This window comes from Heteronotia binoei, chromosome 21, assembly GCF_032191835.1.
Source record: "Heteronotia binoei isolate CCM8104 ecotype False Entrance Well chromosome 21, APGP_CSIRO_Hbin_v1, whole genome shotgun sequence".
Lineage (NCBI taxonomy): Eukaryota > Metazoa > Chordata > Lepidosauria > Squamata > Gekkonidae > Heteronotia > Heteronotia binoei.
Window position 1 is genome coordinate 88,609,056 of NC_083243.1, and position 20,822 is coordinate 88,629,877.

Sequence of the window (20,822 nt, forward strand, 5' to 3'; positions counted from 1 at the left end):
CAGGGCCTTGAGCACCAAAGGTAAGTCCCAGGATGGCGCGGGCACCCGCACCGACGGGTACAAACGGGTGATTCCCTTGAGGAACCTCTTTGTCTCCGGGTGGGCGAAGACTGAATGCCCGTCGATCTGCACGTGCTCACTCGAGATGGCCGCCAGGTACACCCTCACCGAGGAAGCCGCCAAGTTGCGGTCCAGCAGGGACAGCAAGAAGTCAAAGACTACAGAGAGGCCCGCCGCCCGTGTCTCCAGCCCCCTGCTCGTAGAGAACTGAACGAACTTTGACCACTTGTAGGCGTACGAACGTCAAGTCGAAGGCTTCCGGCTGCTCAAAATCACGAATCGAGCTCTTTCCGATAACTGCGAGCGTCCAGACGCCAGGCTGTTAACTTCAGGTGGGGCACATCGTGGTGCACCACCCGCCCCTGATGCGACAGCAGCAGGTCCAGAACCTGCGGGAAATGGTGGAACATCCCGCGGGCAAGACGGAGGACTAACGGGAACCATTGCTGCCTCGGCCACCACGGCGTCACCAAGATGCCCACCGGCTTCTCCCGGAGGAGCTTCTGCACCACCCTGGTGATCAGCGGCAAAGGGGTAGGGGGATGCTGGAAAAATTCTATCTCGTACCCCCATTGGATTACAGATAAGACCCACTGGTCTGAGGTGATACGGGACCAGGCTGGAAGAAAGCGAGACAGGCGGATAGAGTCCGTGTCCCCATGGGGACGAGCAGGGAGTGGGGAGTCAAAGGCCCTGTATGTGCTGCTTTGCACCCTTCTGCCTTGGAGCCTGCGCAGAGGACGGCGAGTACTTTTGTTTTGGCTGGTACTGAGGCCGTGAAAAGGTGGTCACTGACTTAGGATGCCACTGCCTCTCAGGAGACTTGGCATAAGGCTTCTTCTGCCACTGTCGTGGCCACTGCCGCTTCGCCTGAGGATGAGAGGTGGAGACCCCCAGGTTCCTGGATGTCTTTATACTCTTGTTCATCTCCTGGAGGACCGAGTCCGTGGTGGCGCTAAAGAGGCCCGTGCCATCGAACGGGAGATCTTCAATATACGCCTGCGTATCAGGTTGCAGTGCGGTGGAGCATAGCCATGAATGCCTACGAAGGGAGATGGCCGTCGTGAGAGTTTTGGCACAAGCATCACCTGAATGCTTTGCAGAATTCAGCTGCTGCTTTGCAAGGGCCATCCCCTCCTTCTGCAACTTCTTCAGGATCGATCTACTCTGTTACGGCAGAGTGTTCAGGACTGGCGAGATCTGATCCCACAGGGTATATTGATACCTGCCCATACATGCCGAATAGTTCGCAATTTTTACCCCAAGCGACCCAGTGGAGTATAATCGCCGCCACATAGCATCCAACTTCCGCCCCTCCTTATCAGGGGGAGTCGAATGCGTCTTTGCTTTGGACGAAGATGATACCACAACTGAGTTGGGCTTAGGGTGCATATACAGGAACTCCGCTGTATTTTCTTGCAGGCGATACATGTGGTCCAGCTGGCGCGAAGATACCGGCGTGGACGCAGGCTTGTCCCAGGACGATTTTGCTGTATGAAGCATCACATTGGTGATGGGCAGAGCAACTGCCGTCGAGGTGTCCCTTTGGACAATATCAAAAACACTGTCCGTGACCACGGGCTGAGGCTGAACTGTTGGTAAGGACAGCGCCTGCGCCATCCTTCTAATCAAGTCCCCATAGGACTTAAGGTCTTCGGAGGGAGAGATGGGATGATCCTCCGTGGTCTTTTCTGGTGGAGAAGGTTCACCTGTAGAGGAGGCCCCTTGTTCTTCCGGTGACGACTCCCGCAATGACCTGGGAGATGCTTCAGGTGATTCCGACTGCTCAGACGGCTGACGCCGAGGTGGTGACGTCTGAACCGTCGGTGTCGTCTTTGGCTTCTCCGGGGAGGCATGCCACTCCGGCTCTCGATGCCGATCCGGATGCTTGACCTCAGGCGGTTTCGACACCGTGGCGGAAGGCGCACGTCGAGGGGTTCTACAGGACACCCGGGATCGATAGGAAGACTCCAAAGCCTGATCCCAGTCCATCTGCCGTGGTGGCAACCAAGGGAATGGGGGTTGCATCGGGTAAGCACCATAGAGGTACTGCCATTGCCGCTGATCCCAAGGAATCTGCAACACTGGCCGATGAGGAGACGGATCTTTCTTCTGGTAGCGAGGAGAGCGGCTGCTCGAAGACCGATCCCGGTGAGTCCCGATGTCGATCCTGGGGAGGGCTACGGGAACGAGGGGTCCCTTGCCTCGGCGTGAGCCGGCCCGATGGGCTTCTGTCGGTATCGACGCGCTGTGCTGAATCAATCTCGGAGTCGGAGATGACCAGCTGAGTCGACATCGAGGTAAGCGGTGGCGGGCTCGACCAACGAACGGGTGAAGTGAAGAGCTTCAGCGGCGGGACGACCGGCGTCGAAGACTCGGAAAGCGATGCAGGCGAAGATTGCGAAGCAGGCTTGTGCTTAGGCTTGTCGGTCTTCTTATGCTTTTTCGACTTTTCAGCATGTGACCCCTTGTCCTCCTTGTGCTTCTTTGCCGGCACCGAGGACTCCGATGCAGCTGCCGAGCCCGAGCGCTTGCGAGGGCGATCGGCGTCGAAGGGACCTTTTTCGGCGTCGACCAATTTCAGTGTCGACAGTTCAGCCGAAGGTTGCCCTTGATCGATGGAGAGCGCACGTGGTGATAGTGCTTTCTCCATGAGCGCTGCCGCCAGCCGCGCCGCTCTGTTCTTCCGCGTTTGCTTCGAGAACTTGGCGCAATGAATGCAAGAGTCCAGCTTGTGCTGCTCTCCCAGGCACAGCAGGCACAGAGAATGGCCGTCCGGCGGCACGATTTTGCTTCCGCACTTCGAGCAGCGACGGAAGAAACCCCACCGCTTTTCCACACAAGGAGTAGGAAAAACGGGTGGAAGGCCCGAGAGCGCGGGGGGGGGTGCCCCGAAGCGGAGAAAAACTCACCCCACGCTCCGGACGAACAAACCTAACTCTATCTAACTAAAGTAACAAACACTAACAGCTAACACTAACTATTTCTAACAATTTAGGACAAAGACCAATGAAGTTCACCAACCGTAGCAAAAAGATCAACCGATCAGCGCGGCGGTCAGAAGAGAACTGGCGGGATGTCTGCTCCCGTCCTGGCGAGCATGCGCAGTGGGGGGGGGGGCTGCGCATGCGCGCTGGGACGGAGGCGCGGAAATCCGCAGCTTTTGAAGTTTACCGATCAGGGTCGGCGCCTCTCCCATTGGTGTGATGCAGAGAGACCACGAAGAAGATGTCCAAGTTCTTTTTTTAATTGTCCAACCTCTCAACTCAGAGACCTTATATCTTTCTTAATTTCATTTGTTATCTCTGTTAGGGCATGCAGTATCTCAGTCTGCTTGCTTAGGGGAGGGATACTCCCTCCTGCCGCCATTTCCTTTAACAGAGAAGCCTCCAAGTCAGAATCTTCAGAGTCAGTTCAGACTCAGAATTCTTCTAAGTCAGTTTTACCCTTTCTAGGAGGTCTATTGGGAGGGTTTTTAGTACCTTTCTTTGCTCTGGTCCTTCCCATACCGGACTTTGATGTTCTTTCCAAACTTGGCTGTGATATCTGGAAGTAGTCATTAATCTTCTGCAGGAATAGCTGGAGCATAGGAAGGATGCAACCAGCCAGAAGCTCAGTCACCACGAGAAGGGCACTTTTATTAAAAGAATAGGATTGTATTTGATTCCAGCATGTGCTGTATACATGGTCTTGCTCTTACCGCATTGATTCTACTTTTGTAACTCCATTATCTGCATTGTTCATATGTCATGTCTGGTACTTTTCTTGTGTTGTTTTCTAATTGTTGTAATTCTAGTCCTATTGCAACTTTTATTGGATGCTTTATGCTGTCCGACTGCAGTATGGTCAGACAAGGATCATGGAGACCCAGGTTCAAATCTCCACTCCTAGGGATGGGCATGAACCAAATTATGAACCTAAATTCATCATGAATTGGGCATGGTTCATGGTTGGCAAGCCTTGGTTCACACCCAACTCTATACAAATCTCTCAGAACTGTCAATGTGGCTTTGGAGGTTCATGGTGGGAAGCGGAAGGGGAGCAAGAGGAGCCACTGAAATGGCTTGCATCTAACAGGCCAAAATAGATGGAAGCCATTTCTGTGATTCCTCTTGCTTCCCTGCTCCTGCTTCTAATTCACTGCTTGACCTCCTCTCCCATGTGATACCTGCTGTCAAAACTCATTTAAAGGGAATCCATGAACCTGAACAGGTTTGTGAAGTGAGAAAGGTCTGTCCCAGTTCATGGTTTGTGGGACCTCAAAAACTATGAACAGGGATAAACTTCCATTTTCCAGGTTCATGCCCATCCCTACCCACTCCCATGGAATCTTGCCTTTGGCCAATCACATACTCTCAGCCTAACCTACCTCATAAACTTGTTGAAAAGGTAAGACATAAAAGGGAAAAGCTATGTAAGATGCTTTGGGTCCCCAACAGGGAGAAAGGCTGGGTACAAAGGAAGTACATTAGTAAATAAAATAAGTAAAAAAATTAGTGCAATCTGCCTCATACCTCAGTGAGAAAAGCCTCATTTCACAGAGATTGCCTTTATATGCAAGTGCCCTCCATAATAAACCATACCAGAAAAGATTCACCATCTGAAACACAGGGATAGGCAAGCACTTCAACAATGTGAAGTCTGTATCACTTCAGCTTGTTTGATTTGAATGGTAAACATAAACTTAGCAGGCCTAGAATGGCATGGTATTTTGCCTTCCTGTGGTTGATCCCATATAATTCCCAATAACATACAAAACTTCAGCCCACATGGTTTGAATAGTGCATGTGGTTACATACCGTGCTACTGAAATACCCTCGATACTCTAACTACATGGGTTTTATTCCTTACCAGAACCACTGCAGGAACAACTGTGGGAAAGTGGCAACCACAGCAGTCTAGGAAATGTAGAAGGCAGACCACAGACTCTTCTATTTTTCAGGAGTAGTGTTGTTAACCCCCAGGTGGGGCTACCGGCCTCTCAGAATTACAACTGATCTCCAGATATATCAGTCCCTCTGGAGCAAACGACTTCTTTGAAAGAAGAACTCTATGGCACTGTGAGTTCCCTCCCTGGGATCCATCCCCAAATCTCTAGGAATTTCCCAACCCAGAGTTGGCAACCCTATTGTTTATTTAATGTTTAATTCAATTTATACCCCACCCTCCCCACCGAGGCAGGTTCAGGGCGGCTTACATCAAATCATAGTGTACTATGATTGCAGTCATGAAATCAATAAAACCATTAAACAGTACAAGTTAAAACAATCTACAGTCGGTGCTAACAAATCAGATGTTACTCATTGGGGGGTCCTGCAATAATATTTCAGATGTTACTATCCGACAAACTACCAACAAATCAGATGTTACTACTGTTACAAACTACTATTTGTTACACACTACTAACAAATCAGATGTTACTATTTAGGGGTCCTGCAATAATATTTCATCAGAATTTTATGTTTGTCTCTGTTCAGTGCTACCATATTCTTAGGACTGGGCTTAGTCATTGAATAAACAGGACACTTGCCCGTCAGACCGGAAACAAGGTGCTATTTTCCACTCCTGACTACCCTGAGCTCAGCATGCAATACAAGTCAACCATAATCTTATGCTTGCAGGTCTGGTTTTCCACTGGCTGCTCCTTGACTCCTCCTATAAATTATTCTAATTATTATTTATACTTGATGGGAAAAGGCCTGGATGCTCTGCATCATACGAGATCATTAGAATACGATGGCACCGCAGGTTGTCATGAGGACTTAGCCCCAGGACCTCTTAGAAATGCTAACTTACAATTCTGGAAAGCTGAAATGAAGCCACTGACTGTGCAGCTGCAGAATGCCCGTAGGCCATTGCTACCCACCAGTTTCTATCCACTCAGGAAAAGAATGAAAGAAAACAGCCTATGGGTGGAACAGACATTGTAAAAATGACTAGTCTTTTTTATTTGTCTGTTTTTGTTGTGAAAGTGAAATGAAAACATTTTAAAAGAAAAAGAATCTATGGAAGGGCACCTAATTTCAACTACTTTTATTCCTAGCACAGTGTAGCCAGAGAAGTTAGCAATACTGTTTGATTTGGAATGTTATAGACAACTGAAAGTGAATTATAAACAACAATGAGGGAGGAGATGGAGTTCTAGACAGATTTGAGGCCTGACTCCTGTCATTACTGTAGGGATGATGCACAAGGAACAATGCCTGCCAAGTGAAGTGCAATATAGTCCCCACTGCACTGCCACATCCTGAATAGGTCAGCAAGGCTACAGGCTTCTGTGTACTGTTCAGTGCCTCTGCCTCAGACCTGGCCATACTTTGAAGCACAGCAACTGTCTGATTGTGTGTCATTAAAAAACAGCAAATTATCAGTAACCAAATTATCATTTTTCTGCCAGGAGAAAGGAATGCCAATGTCTTGGGCATGCTCAGCCTTGGTCTGAAAACACCTATTAGTTCAGAACATTTTATACTTCCCAGCTGCAATCTTCTCAATGCCAACAGCTGATTGCAAGAGATTTGTTCTGCCTTCACTAGTGTGCAAAACCATCGTTGTATTTATGAAGGCCAGCTCAGCTGCACTTGAAAGAGTCTGTTATTTATTCACAAAGCAGTTTTTTGCAAGGCCCCAAGACCTGGAGTGAGGAAAACTAGTTCCAATGAATAATGTATTACTGCTAGAGGTAACCTCAGCTGCCTTCCAGCTGAGATGCACTCTTTCTCTCCCCTCCCTGTCTCCCCAATCTCTTGCATCCGCAGAGAAAGCACTATCATAACTGGGCTGACTGCTTAAAGGAGACTCTAAGTGAATTTTTTAATATCACAAAGAAAGCAGAGGATGTTTCCTCAGGAAAAAAAACAAAGTATAAACATTGTATTTTCTGGCCCAGAAAGATATTGGAGAAACTGGCAGTTGCAAACATTTCTTTGCTACAAGAGGAAAACAAAACAGAAGCAGCCAGGCCAAGGATGCACACAGGCATACATAAAAAGGGGAGCTGTACTAAGGAGGCACAGTTTTCTCACGTACCTCAACACACTCTAGGGCGGAGGTCAAGCAAAATTGGCTCTTTTTCCCCTCACTGTAAGCCTACTATGTACAGAGCTGATTGGCTACTGCCTGGTGTCATTACAAATCTACCCGTTCCCATAAGAATTTTGCAACTTTTGAGACTAGATTCCTGAAGTGGCAAATTGCTTAAACCAGGGTCATATTCAGGATGCCTTACTAGGCAGGGCTGACACATTTTCAGGTGGGACTTCCAGGGCACTGGCCCTTAGGCAGTCACCTAGGGTGTGGCCTTGGGGGGGCTCAGAATTGGGCACCCCCTGGGAAGTTGGGAGCTGCCCCTCCCTCCCAATCAATTTCAATCGCATGGGAGAGTGCCCAGGAGCAGCCCTGCCCACCCTGCACCAATGAAAGGTCCTGCCGATCAGCACCTCCGCCGCAGCTTGAAGGCCGCCCCTGCTTCAAATCAAATGGGAAGAGTGGCAGGAGCAGCCAGCTAGTAGGCAGGCTCTTTAAATAGAGGGGGAGGCTGGCCTGGCTGCTTCTGTCTGCACTCCTGGATAATCAGGAGAGTGCTCAGGAGCAGGCACCAGCCTCCCAGGTGATTTAAAGGCCCTGCTGATTGGTGGAACCTTTCACTGGCATGGGGAGGGCAGCGACTGCTCCTGGGCACCCTCTGTGTGATTTAAATCTCCTCCCACCCTCCCAGCCTAGGGCACCAGAAAGCCTGGCACTGGCCATGGGGATTTCAAAAGAATGAATGGAAAATTCATGACTCTCTCTTGGTCCAACAGAAATGTCTCTAATCCTGTTGCCAACTCCAAGAGTGTGTTTTCATACCTGTATTAATTGCTACAGCCAGAGTCAACATAACTACAGGGAGATCTTTTTCCAGGATTACATAGGCACCATAACAGTAAAAGCCACACAAATGGATCAGTCATAAACAAGGCAAGGAGCTCTATACACTCCGGGAACTCTCAGATACCCATCATGAACCTGCCTCAGCAGGATGGGAGGGATAGAAATCCCATTTAATAAATAAATTTGACGGTGTACATGAAGAGAAGGAGAGGGCATTAAAATGGCCTGAAAGCTGAAAATGCTCCAGAAGGGACAGGCTGTGGAGATCAGGTCAACTAAAGAACAAGGGAGACGGAAGATGAGTAATCTGCCTGCCAAAGCCCCTGGGAGTTCAGAATGGGAAAATTGGGGGAATGATTTTAAAACTGTTGCCCCTTCCTGTGATTCCTTCTGGGTCCTTAAGATGTTCTGATTTAATTAGAAACACCAATTAGATAACCAAAATTATATCGGCCAGCTTCCATGTTAAAAAGGGCAAAACTCCATTGTGAGGAATCAGCAATGCAAGTCTGAGAGATTCTTATGAAGCCAGTGCTGCTTGTTGCTTTGACTGCAACCCCCTTTTCTCCCTCCCCCTTTCCATTTGCTGCATAATCCCTAGTAAGTGCCCTGAATTGCTCTGGGGAATTACCTAAATTCCAGGCCAGCCTACCCAGAAAGGAGCTAGATAGACATGTTCTCTCAGAAATTTCTCATTTTAAATATTGATTCGTTCAGTATCAGGCAGAAGTTTTATTTATTTATTTATTTATTTATTACATTCAATTTATATCCCGCCCTCTCCGCAAGCGGACTCAGCTTGGGTACTCCAACTTGGGTACATGATACATATCTCAAATAGCCTTTTGACAAACCACAAAATCCAGTCTTTTAAGACACTGACCAATTGCTCACATGCCAATAGCTCTCTGCAGATATCATGTTACATTCCATTCATGCAACCCAAGAAGTCACCAGTTCCCATGTATTGGGAGCATGCAGATCCCCATGATGCACCTGATATGTGTGCTCACCATCGCATGTGAACCAGGCAACATGTGCATTTTCCATGAAGATACAAATTCTGTTCATGCAAACCAGAGCCCCAGAATATCACAGTTCTAGTTTATGTGAATGGAAGCTGTACTTGTATGGAAAACTGATATATTTCTCAATTCACACAACATAGTGAGGGCACATATCAGGTGCACTGATGGCTTGTGTAAAAGAACATCTACACAGCCTGAATATATGGATCTGATTCTGGCCTACCCTGAATTTTATTTTCAGTTAAGTAGTGCCTAGTTCTAGTACCTGGCTTATTCAGGGTTCAGATTCAAATAGATTTAGCTTCCTTTTGGGAGAGTGCTGCTTTGGAAAACAGAATCTTTGTTAGAATCTAGATAACAGTGTGCTTGCTGCTTCTAGTTGAGCGGCTCAACTACTAGGCTCTTATGCTCTGAAACATGGTTTTGGAAAACTGACTTAAAACTCTGTAATTAATGCAAGTAAGACCTCCCCCAAATACACACCCATGGAGAAGATAGTTTTGTAGAAACAACTTCTTTTCATATACATTTTGCATTTGGAGTGATCTTATTTTCTAATTATTAACCCTGGCTGAATATATTCCAGTAGTGGAGATCAATCTCTATACCTACCTACTTACTTAAATGTCCTGATGTACTCACTGCTACTGATAAACAGATACTTAGTTTTACATAAGAGACTGAGGAACCCCAAAATACCCAGAAGGCAAACAAAAGCATATTCAGTAGGATTACAACTGATTATTAGGGATTCATTGGGATTTTTTTTTTGAATTTTTACAGGATGCCAGTACAAAGTTCCTGGGGATTCCAGTGCTCCTGGGGAGAGGAAAGTACAGTGGCTGGAGCAGACGCGGTCGGAATGGAAGGAGACCGAGATATAAGAGGGCTCGCTCACCTTCCAGTCTGTGTCCCATCCCAAGGACAGCAGGTATGGGGGTCAAGTAGAAATACTCACCCCCGTCCTTGGTGTTGTGCAATGCCAGGTCCATAAACATTAAGACCTCAGTCCTGCAGGATTTTCTAATCAGGCAGGACATGGACCTGGCTTGCGTGACGGAGACCTGGGTGCGAGATGGGGAGATGGTAGCTCTCTCCCAGGTGGTTCCACCTGGTTTTTCTGTCTTTCACCAGGCACTGACCAGCAGGCGGGTGGAGGGGTGGCCTTCTTCATACAGGAAGCTTGCCCCTTTCAGGCACTCCCACCCCCAAAGATCATGGGCATAGAGTGTGTTGGATTGATGTGGGATGTTGGGGAGAGTTTGGCAATCTGGTTGGTGTACCATCCGCCTAACGCACCAACCAGTGCCTTATCATCCCTGATGGTGGCTGTGGCAGGCTGCTCACTGAAGCACCCGCGGCTTATTGTCCTGGGTGACTTCAATGTCCATGCTGAGGACGTGGCCTCCACTCGGGCGACGGACCTGGTGTCTTCCATGGCAGCATTAGGACTCTCTCAATATGTAACAACATCCACACATCAAGTCAGACACATATTAGACCTGATCTTTGTGGCAGGAGTTGTAGTGGATCAGATTTCTGCTCACGCAGTGCCATGGTCTGACCATTATGCCCTAAAGGCCCATGTGGATACTCTACCTCTACGCCATTTAGGCGGTGAACAGGTTTTGGCTCGCCCACAAAGCCAGATGGATCCTATGTGCTTTCAAATGGCTTCGTGGGATCTCTGGCCCTCTGGTGATTCATTGGATGAGCTGGCAGAGACCTGGAATAACCAGCTCTCAGCAGCCAGCAACTACATCGCTCCTCTCTGTCCCTGGTCATGATCCGTGCCATGGTATACCCCGGAGCTGCGATCAATGAAACGGTGACTAAGATGACTAGAGAGACAGTGGTGGTGTACTCGTGACGAAGCTACGAGAACATCTTAGAGGTCATTTATGTGGACCTACAAGATGGCAGTCCGAGCCACAAAGAAAACTTACTTTGCGACCTGGATTGCATCTGCGACTTCGCACCCGGCACAATTATTTAGTATAATTCGGTCATTGACAACCTTACCGCAAGGTAAACAAAATGTTAGAGAATTAGAAATCGGCTGTGAGGCTTTTGCGAGTTTTTTCGCAGATGCCCACCGACACGACCTCCTTGCCACAATTGATACAGTGAAAGAACTTGAGGCACTGAGCACGTCTTCTGGTCCATTTCTGGATTCCTTCAATCCCACTTAGCCTGGAGGAGGCTGACAGGATCCTTTCGGCTGTACGCCCTGTGACCTGTGGATTGGATCCATGCCCGTCCTGGCTTATAAAGGCCAGCCAGGTGGTCTTATGGGAACCACTACAGGCCATTGTCAACAGATCCCTCACTGAAGGGATCTTTCCCACACCCCTTAAAGAGTCTGTGGTCTACCCCCTCTTGAAAAAACCATCTGCAGACCTGGCCGTATTGACAAATTATCGGCCAGTGTTGAACCTGCCCTTTTTGGGTAAGGTCATAGAGTGGGAAGTGGCGACTCAACTACAGGGATTCCTGGATGACACTTCCGCACTGGATCCATTCCAGTCTGGCTTTCGGATGAGTCATAGGATGGAGACGATTCTGGTTGCCCACATGGATGACCTCATGCGATATCTGGATTGGGGCAGCTCAGCGGTGCTGTTACTATTAGATCTGTCAGCCGCATTTGATACAGTTGACCATCAGCTACTGTCTAGCAGCCTCCCTGATGCGGGGAGCCAGGGGTCAGCCTTGCAATGGATGGCCTCTTTTCTCCAAGGTTGGGGACAAAGGGTGGTCATAGGGGAAGAATCATCCCAAAGGCACCCACTTATATGTGGTGTGCCACAGGGGGAGGTTCTATCCCTGATGTTATTTAACATCTATATGCGCCCCTTTGCCTAGATTGTCAGGAGGTATGGGCTGGGATGTCACCAATATGCAGAAGACACCCAGTTCTGTCTAATGATGGGTGGCAGTCTGACTGTACCCCGGATAATCTAGACCTGGGTCTCCAAGCTGTAGCCTCTTGGTTCAGGCTGAGTCGGCTGAAGCTGAATCCGACAAAGACAGAGGATTTCTATCTGGGTCAAGGTGGCCCAGGAAGGGAGATCCCTTTACTAGCTCTTGTTGGGGTGCTCTTGCTACCAGCCCCTAAGGTCAAGAGCTTGGGAGTGCTTCTGGAGTCCTCTTTGACAATAGAGGCTCAGATTGCAGCCACTGCCAAATCCACCTTTTTCCATCTCTGGCAGGCTCGGCAGTTGGCCCCTTTCCTGGAACACGATGACCCAGCAATGGTGATCCATGCCACGGTCACCTCGAGAATAGATCACTGTAATGCTCTCTACATGGGGTTACCCTTGACCCTGACTCAGAAACTGAAGCTAGTGCAGAACACAGCAGCACGACTATTAATGGGGCTCCCTCAATGGGAGCACATTCAGCCAGTGCTGAAAGAAATGCACTGGCTATCTATTGTGTTCTGAGTCCGTTTCAAGGTGTTGGTATTGACCTTTAAAGCCCTATATGATCAGGAGCCTGTCTATCTTCAGGACTGCCTTTCTTCACATGTTCATGGCTGAGAGAGCACTGCGTTCAGGGATGCAACATCTATTGTCCATCCCCAGATCAAGGGAGGCCAGGCTGTGCTCTACACAGTCCAGGGCCTTCTCAGTGGCAGCACCTGAAATATGGAATGCACTCCCAGAGGCCATAAGGGCCCTGCGGGACCTCTCTCAGTTCTGAAGGATCTGCAAAACTGAGTTATTTCGACAGGTCTTTGACACCTAAACTGGGAGAGGACTGCCACCCTACACTACTGAGAAATTGGAATCACTAAGGGTTCGCTGTTAGTAAAGGATGATCCTGCCTAGGTTGTTGCTTAACAGCACCATAAAATGCTTTAGAAATTTTTTTTATTGTACTTATTGTTTGAAGTTTTGAACTGAGTGTTAGCCGCCCTGAGTCTGCTTGCAGAGAGGGCAGGATACAAATTAAAGGTAATAAATAAATAAAGTTAGGAGGTTGTAAACAAATCAGGAACTGTTTCAACCCCCAGTTGCAACTGTACAAATACAAACACTAGCAAATGCTGGATCTGATGTCATTGCTGTAGCCAGCTTGGAGGAAGAGGAGAGGAGATTGGATTTATACCTCACCTTTCACTTGGAGTCTTTCTCCTTTCCTCTCCCCACAACAGACACCCTGTGAGGTAGATGGAGCTGAGAGAGCTCTCCAAGAATTGTTCTTGAGAGAAAAGCTGTGAGACAACTTATGACAGACCTAAGGTCATTCAGTAGCCACATGTAGAGGAGTGGGGAATCAAGCCCAGTTCTCCCAGAGTCCACACACCTAACCAGTACACCAAACTGGTCTCCAATGATCCTGAGGGTACCTGGAGGAGGGCCTGATGCCTCACCTGTTGCTAGGGAAATGGTATCAAAACAAAGCTCTGAGTTTTCACAAGTCTGTCGAATGTGGGCTATTTAAATCCTTGATGACAGGATTCAAGGAGCAGATATCAGGCTACAGCCCTGAACTCTGAGCAAGAGAGGCAGAAGTCTGAAGAGGGGAGGACAAACTGGGTGGAATGAAATCCCCACCCCTCTCTATAGCTCCAATGGAGGGTCCTCATATGCTAAACATTTCTTCCTTGTAAGGGTGCTAAGGATAGCATCATAAACAACCTAATCCTTGTTCATTCAGACAAAAGTTTAATTGATCTTATGAGATTTACTTCTACATGCAACCTCCCCCTCCTAAAAGTCAAAAGTATGCTTTACCTCTTCACTGTGCGGAGCAAAGTAGAGCGAGCCTCATTGTGAAAAGTTATGATGATGCTGGTTGCCGGCAGGTCTGCCCCATAGTGTACAGAGGTGCACCTGTAACAAATGAGAAAAGTTTCATCAGTGCAGACATCCAAACAGGGCATTTGCTAATAAAATAAAGTCCTATATCTGCTGTCAGACTCACAGATCCTTGTGCATATATTTACCAGGCAGCTGGTAACTGAATGCTGATACCATGCCAACACTCAGCTTTCCATACAGCTTCTTTTACTCGGGTGCAATTCATCACATGCTGGTAATGCTGACAGCAGTGCTTAATATCCATTGGATTGCAGCTGCCAGTAACATCAGTTAACAAGCATGTCTGTTTCAAATTCTATTAAGAAAAAAGATGGCATCTAACTAAATTTTCAGAATCTGTTTGCTCTGTGTGAGAGGGTAAAGCAGGTGGGAAAAGAGAAACAGGAGCCATCCAAAATCCTATAGAAACCTGCTGGGAACAGCACTCCATGCATGGCCCCAAAACTGCCAGGGAAGGGGTGGATGGTAATATATGGCTCAGCAGCAACCAAAAGGCAATGGAGGCACTTATCATTACTGGCAGGAGTCCCACAATGGCATCAGAGGCATGCAGTGGCTAAGCTAACACTGCCTTCTGAGAAGGGGGTACTTGGGAAGGCCACACAAGTTATAGTTGCTTTCCACAGTGAGCAACCTCTGCCCCATCCACAGAGTTAACTTGCTGAGCAGATGTCAGTTATGCTATTGTATGTTTTTGCACTCTTAACCATTGAAATTCACCCTGTAGTGGAGGAAAATAGTTAATTTCAAACACTATCTTCAGCAGGAGATAAATCAGAAGTTACAGTCTTGCTATAAATCTCTCAGAAAGGAAACACAGGAAAGCTCTTTATAGGGGAAGTAAGATGATGATGTCATACAGATCACTGAAGTGAAAACCATCACTGATGGTTCAGAGCAGAGTCAAGAGGATGGCAACATTTAGTTGCCTTAAAGTGAAAGAAAGACTACTTTGAAATGCACACATGCCTAGCCACTCTGTTTAAGGGCTGTGCTAATGTTTTGCCTAGAGTGGTTTTTACATTTTCTCCCTTTCAAATTAAGATATTGTGAAGCTGGAGGGGTATTCATTTGCATAACTTTGCAAATATTTCTTTTGCTGACCCTGTGAATTTTATGGGCAAACTTTACACTTGACCACATTCTTACCAGAATCCAAATGCAATGTTCTTATGAAGAAATGGAATGTTCTTATTAGTCATTTAAGATAAAAAAATGTTAAGAATGTAAAAGTTCTAACAAGAACCTGAAATAATATCACTATATTTTCATCCTATGTGAGTAAAGTAAGAGCTGCTTGGTTTAACTGCCTCCTACATCTGTTGCTCGGTTTAAGAACTCAAGGCAAGCAGGACTCAGCTCTTGCCTCCTCCTGCTTCCCCAACCCTTGGCTTGTCAATCAAGCCACAGGGCAGGAGCTCCACAGACCAACCAGCTCCTTCTCCCAATGGAATCATTAACTAACTGCTGTAGCTCTTCTGTCTCTGGCCAAGTCAAATCTTTGGGTGGGTGCATGGAAGCATTAGGATATCAGCATAATCAATAAAGTGTTGCATGAACTATATTTTTTGGCACAGCAAAAGACACCACAGACTCAGAATATTTCTTCTTTGATCCAGCAGTCCACAGTGTTCCCTAAAAGGATATCTGGTAATTCTAATTGTCACTTGCTTTGATAGTGCTGTAAAGACAATCTTTCACTTCATGGAGGTTCCTAGCAACCTCCAGGACTTTCCCCTTGCTCATTCATATCCCATTGTTTACAGCTGGGCCCATCCATCCAGTTTTACATTGTTCTGAGTCAGTCACTAGGGACGCTCAAGCTGCTTGGTTCCTGCATTGGAAATACACCTCTTGAAAAACAACCTTTAACTTATAGCTTTTCACTGTTCTGGGACTTCTCAGAAGAAATTTGCCATCCAATTTGTCACTCAATGGAAGCTCTTAGGGGAGGAAAGTTGCTCTCTCTCTCCAGCAAACAAAAGGATATATTGATTGAAAAGGAATTATCATACTATACAGCACACCGCCATATCAGAAAGGAAAGGGAAAAGTCATGGTTCATACATACCTCAACTTCTCACAAGGCAGTAAAGCAAAGGAGAAGAGCTACCCCAAAGGAGGGACACAAAGGTCAGAGTGCAAGCCTCAGTGGGCACAAACAGTGAAGAACACACCATTTTAAAAATGCTCATGGGTGACTTTCCACACTGCTTCTAAATACCACTTCTCACTAAAGATATTCTGAGGGCAGGCTGTGAACTTCCCAATTTCATCATTCATTTAACTAGCTGACTAAAGTACAGAAGCAATTTGCTGGAGAGATGAATGAAGTTTCTCTTTCTGCTGTGACTCTATGCAAAAGAAACCAAGGCCATTTTTTACCAATATAACCCTGACATCTGGGCCCACAGCCAGCCTTTCTTGCTAGGTGGAGGTCACCTTCTGGGTGGAGCTTCAATGGAATAAATAAAAAATCTACTTCAAATATCCAACAGAAACTTATATAATCCTGCTGCCAAGTTCAAGGTTCTATATACATTTTGCTGCCACATACATCCAGACAACACAATCACTGGATCTAATTACACCTAATACACCATCTCAGACTTATTCACATGCTCATCTTCCAAAGTCTTCTCACATTGTATATGCCATTAAATGCCAACAATGCCCTTGGGTTCTCTACACAGGGCAAACAAACCCTATGTCAAAAGATAAAAGGACACAAATCAGGAATCACAAGACTGAGAAACCTGTAGGAGAAGATTTCAACCTTCCAGTACATTCAATGGGGGACCTCAAAGTAGCTGTTTTATTGCAAAGGAACTTCAGAAACAGACTGGAAATTGCTGAATTACAAGTTATTATGACACTAGGAACAATGCCCCCCTAGATGTAACAAGGATATTGGTTTCTTACCTCACTACATATGCTAAACTCATTCAGTCCTTACATATGTATTCTCACCAAGAAGGGCTATATTTTAGCATTTTTCTTCTTTAAAACAGTAAAATGGTATAGTAATTGTAATGTAATGCAATGAAAATTGGAATATATTTCTCTGACGTACCGCTGCACCCCATTCCAAAGAACAAAATGCTGTTAGTTACCTCCATGCTTGAGAGAAGACAAATGAAGTATACTGTATAAACTTAGTTTACTCATCCTGTTTTGTCTTTGCATATCTTAAAACATCACCATGTTAGATGCTAATGTACTTTATTTAAACTCATACCTTGAATAAAACTTTGCTGGTCTTAAAGGTACCACTGGATTCAAACTTTGTTCTACTGCTTCAGACTGACACAGTTGCACACCTAGATCTATGTAAATTTTAGTACCTAAGAACCAATAGCATCAGAACAGTTATTATTCAGAAGTGTCTATCTACTTATAAAGGACACCTTCCTTGAATAAATGATAGCTCCTTTTAAGTTTATTTCTTATTTACTGTATTTATAGTCCATCTTTCTTGTTAAGACTCAAAAGTGGATTGCATAGTATAAATCTGTAACAGTCTATACAAAGAGATATTTAATAAACACAGTATAGATTGATAAATTAATAGGAGGGGAAATTGAACAAGCAGTGTGCTAGGATTGAGATTACTGAAATTTGAATGAGCACAACAAATGGTTGCCAATCTCCAGGTAATGGCTGAAGATCTCCTGGGATTAAAAATAATCTCCAGGCAACAGAGATCTATTTACCAGGAGAAAATAGCTGCTTTGGAAGGTGAATTATATGACATTATATCCCATTGATTTGCCACTTGGAGGGACACTTTAAATGCTTTTTGCAAGAAGCAGAGGGGGCACACCTGAACTCCAAGCACTTGGAGTTCAGGCATGCAACTAGTGGCTGCCCCACTCCCTCCTGCAAAATTTAAAGGGCCCACCAGCTAATCAGCAGGCCACATGCTTTGGGAGAATGTAGCCAGCTGATCAGCTGGAGGGTCCTTTAAATCTTGCAGAAGGGGAGGGAAAGCAGTGGCTGCTAACATTGGTTGTTAACTCATGTGAATATAACTTGGATGCATCAGTGAATGCTAAATGGTGCAGTCAAACTTTTGTCTGGAGTTAGTAGGCAAGATTATAATACACAAGTATGACAGCAACTGCACAGGTGTTCTGTGTGTTTCTGGACTAAGTTCAAGGTGCTGGCATTAGCCTATATAACACGAAACTGTCTAGGTCCTCTGTTAGCAAAATTGCTGGAGTCTCCTCTTTTTGATGGGAGAAATAGCAAGAGGTAGACCTAGGTAGAGCTATTTTTGGCAGCAGGGGTCTTTTACCAATAATACGAAGGTCCAGTATCAGAAGGAAGACTCCAGAGTTAAGATAATTTTTAATATTTACATAGAAAAATATGTAAAAATAAAATCATGCATAAGCAATCAAAATACAGACAATCAATAGGCTAGGAAATCAGGGGTGAGGAATACAGATTTTTAGGAATTATTGCAGAGGTAATATTTACCTTTCTAGGTGTGGTCCAAGGATCCATGAAGCAGAGGAGGTGAATATGAAAGTGACCCAAGCAGTGTTTGGGGGTGCAAGTTTCTGGCAGGACAAGACACACTCAGCATGCCCAGAGTATCTCCTTAAATAGGCAAAAACATAACCTGGAGGTATGGCTGGGTGTATAAAGTGGTTTAAACGATAACTGGATGGTTTTTGGAGATCTTGACAAAAGCAAGGTCTAAGTTCTCCCAGGTGTTAGACAAAAAGTATAATGTTCTGTTTGCTCAGAGAATGGATTCAGGAGATGGGCTTTCCAGGGTGAGATGAATACATTCCCAGTTTAAGACAAAAGGATGAGAATGACCCTTAATGTTTGCCAGGATGGGCTTAATGTCTGATATCAATTTGGTTTCGATACTCTGAAAAGGAATCAGGAATGAAAACAAAAGATTTGGGCAACAGGGTCTTCATTAGCATGGAGGTAAACAAAAGATGCTGAGTTGTAGCAGGAAGGTAAGAAAGATCAGCCATTAGTTGCTAGCCGGAGATTAAGACATGTGCAATACTTTACTGAGAACTCTTTTGTTCTTCATATTCCATTGCAGAGGAGGGAAAAGAAACTTAGCCTGGGGTTGCTGCTATTCTACTGAACCATAAACACCATCTACATGCTGTATTTCCATTCCAGCATGGCTTCTCTCTCTTGGCCTGCTTTTTACAATGAACCATGGTTCAAAGAGAAAGACTGGGAGACCCCATCTCTTAGTGGGTGCTTCCCAAGGTGTAGGCAGTGCGCCTGGATAACACCTCTCTCTAAGGGAGCCTCTAGTACCATAGCAACCTCCACATGATTTAATATTCATTAGAGTCCCTGCTGTACAGTCTTGCTCTCAGAGATGCCCGATTGGGCTCCTTGTGTAGCAAGACCTTCTCTGTGGAAGGCTGTGGAACACCCTTCCTTTCTCCTGGCATTCCAACATGGCCAATGGCTGAGGCTTATGGGAGTTGTAGGCAAAAAACATCTGGAGAGCTACCGTTGGCCACCCCTGGACTAGAATGTTATCGAAAGAGGGTGCCTTGCACTTTCTGTTCCGTATTAACAGAAAGCCAGCATGGTCAGTGGTTACAGTGTCATCCTGAATTCTGAGGGGCCTAGCATTCTCACAACAAAGCATGACCAAATAAAGATATGGGACGCCACTGCAAGAGGGCAACAGGGTGTAAAGAGGCAGTATATTTGGCTGGTCAAGGCTTCTTTCCCTAGGAAAGATAACCAACCATTTTACCCATGACTTATTTGCACTATATATTTACTACATTTATTACAATTGTTTTATGGCTATTACTAAATGGCTGCTATTTTTAAAAATCCCAATGTTCATTACTGTTGTTTTACGATGGCTCTAAGTGACAACTATTTTTTTCACACAGCATTTTATTACTGTGATGGAGACCTAATACTGCGATTTTTGAGCATATAAAGAAGTCTTGATGAAGAGTAAGTGGAAGAACTAGGATCAGACACAAGGCCTATTACATATATTATTGCACTAACTCACATTTTCTTTCTCCTTCCCCTTTTCTTTTTAAAATGCCATTAATACCATGGAGAAATTTATATAAGATGTTCCCTTACGAAGAGGCATTCCCTGGTCTTTGGCTACTTCAAATAATACCCAGAACAATGGCACTCTGAAGTCCTGACCACTACTATCTGGATAAGCACACAGGTAGATAAATCTGTCTACCTGGAAGGCTCCTACTTCCCCAGGATAGCTATTTATTGATTTAAATATTTGATCCCACTTTTCTCATAAAATGGGAATTCAAAGCAGCTTACAAAGTAAAATACATATAAATAACACAATTTTAAAGAAAAGCTACACCCAAACAGGACCCCAGTACAAACTTAAAACAGCCAAGCACCCCAAGAAACTCCTGAGCAGGTGCTGTTTTCTCTGGCATGGCTCACCAAGGGCCAGATGCTACGAGTCACAGCCTTCTGGATCTTGCCTATCATCAGCATATGCTTCTGGCCAAGACCAGGTGTGAGTTAACCTGCAGGCACAACTCAGGTCTTATTCAGCTGGCTCAGATGTTTCCAATTTCTTCTCTTACTGATCTTCAGGTAAATCAAGCTTCTCACTTGTCTGGAAGGAACCAGCAGGCTGCTTTGACTCATTTATGTGCCGTGCCATGCCATGCCATTTCACTGCCCACCACGGGACAAAGGCCCGTGACCCTAAGAGGTTAAGGGTTATGTTAAGGGTTGCATTGGAACCAGTTTTAAATGTGCATACTTAATAGCAGAGCCCTCATGAGGAAACAAATTCTTCTGTAACAGTTACATGCATTGTACCTCCAACCAATAGGTGGTGTTCTAATATTTTATTATTGCTTAGCTACTGCTCTGTAGGTTGTCATATGTTTGGCTATATTCAGTCATAAACTGTAACTCAACAAAAGTTTATAGGCTATGTACTCACACACTTTACTCTGTCCTCCCCTCTTCTACGCATGTTGAGCTTGATTAAAAAATTCTCAGCCAACCAAGCTTCAGTTTGCAC

At 45.7% G+C, this 20,822-nt stretch overlaps 1 protein-coding gene across 1 annotated transcript in view; it reads right to left on the reverse strand.

Annotated features, from left to right (window-relative positions):
* The window catches only part of GALNT16 (polypeptide N-acetylgalactosaminyltransferase 16), a 357,202-nt gene that overhangs the window by 111,804 nt on the left and 224,576 nt on the right, over nt 1-20,822 (reverse strand). The window contains exon 3 of the mRNA XM_060262949.1: nt 13,703-13,801. Coding sequence (XP_060118932.1) covers nt 13,703-13,801 — 99 coding nt within the window. The remainder of the gene's footprint in view (nt 1-13,702; nt 13,802-20,822) is intronic.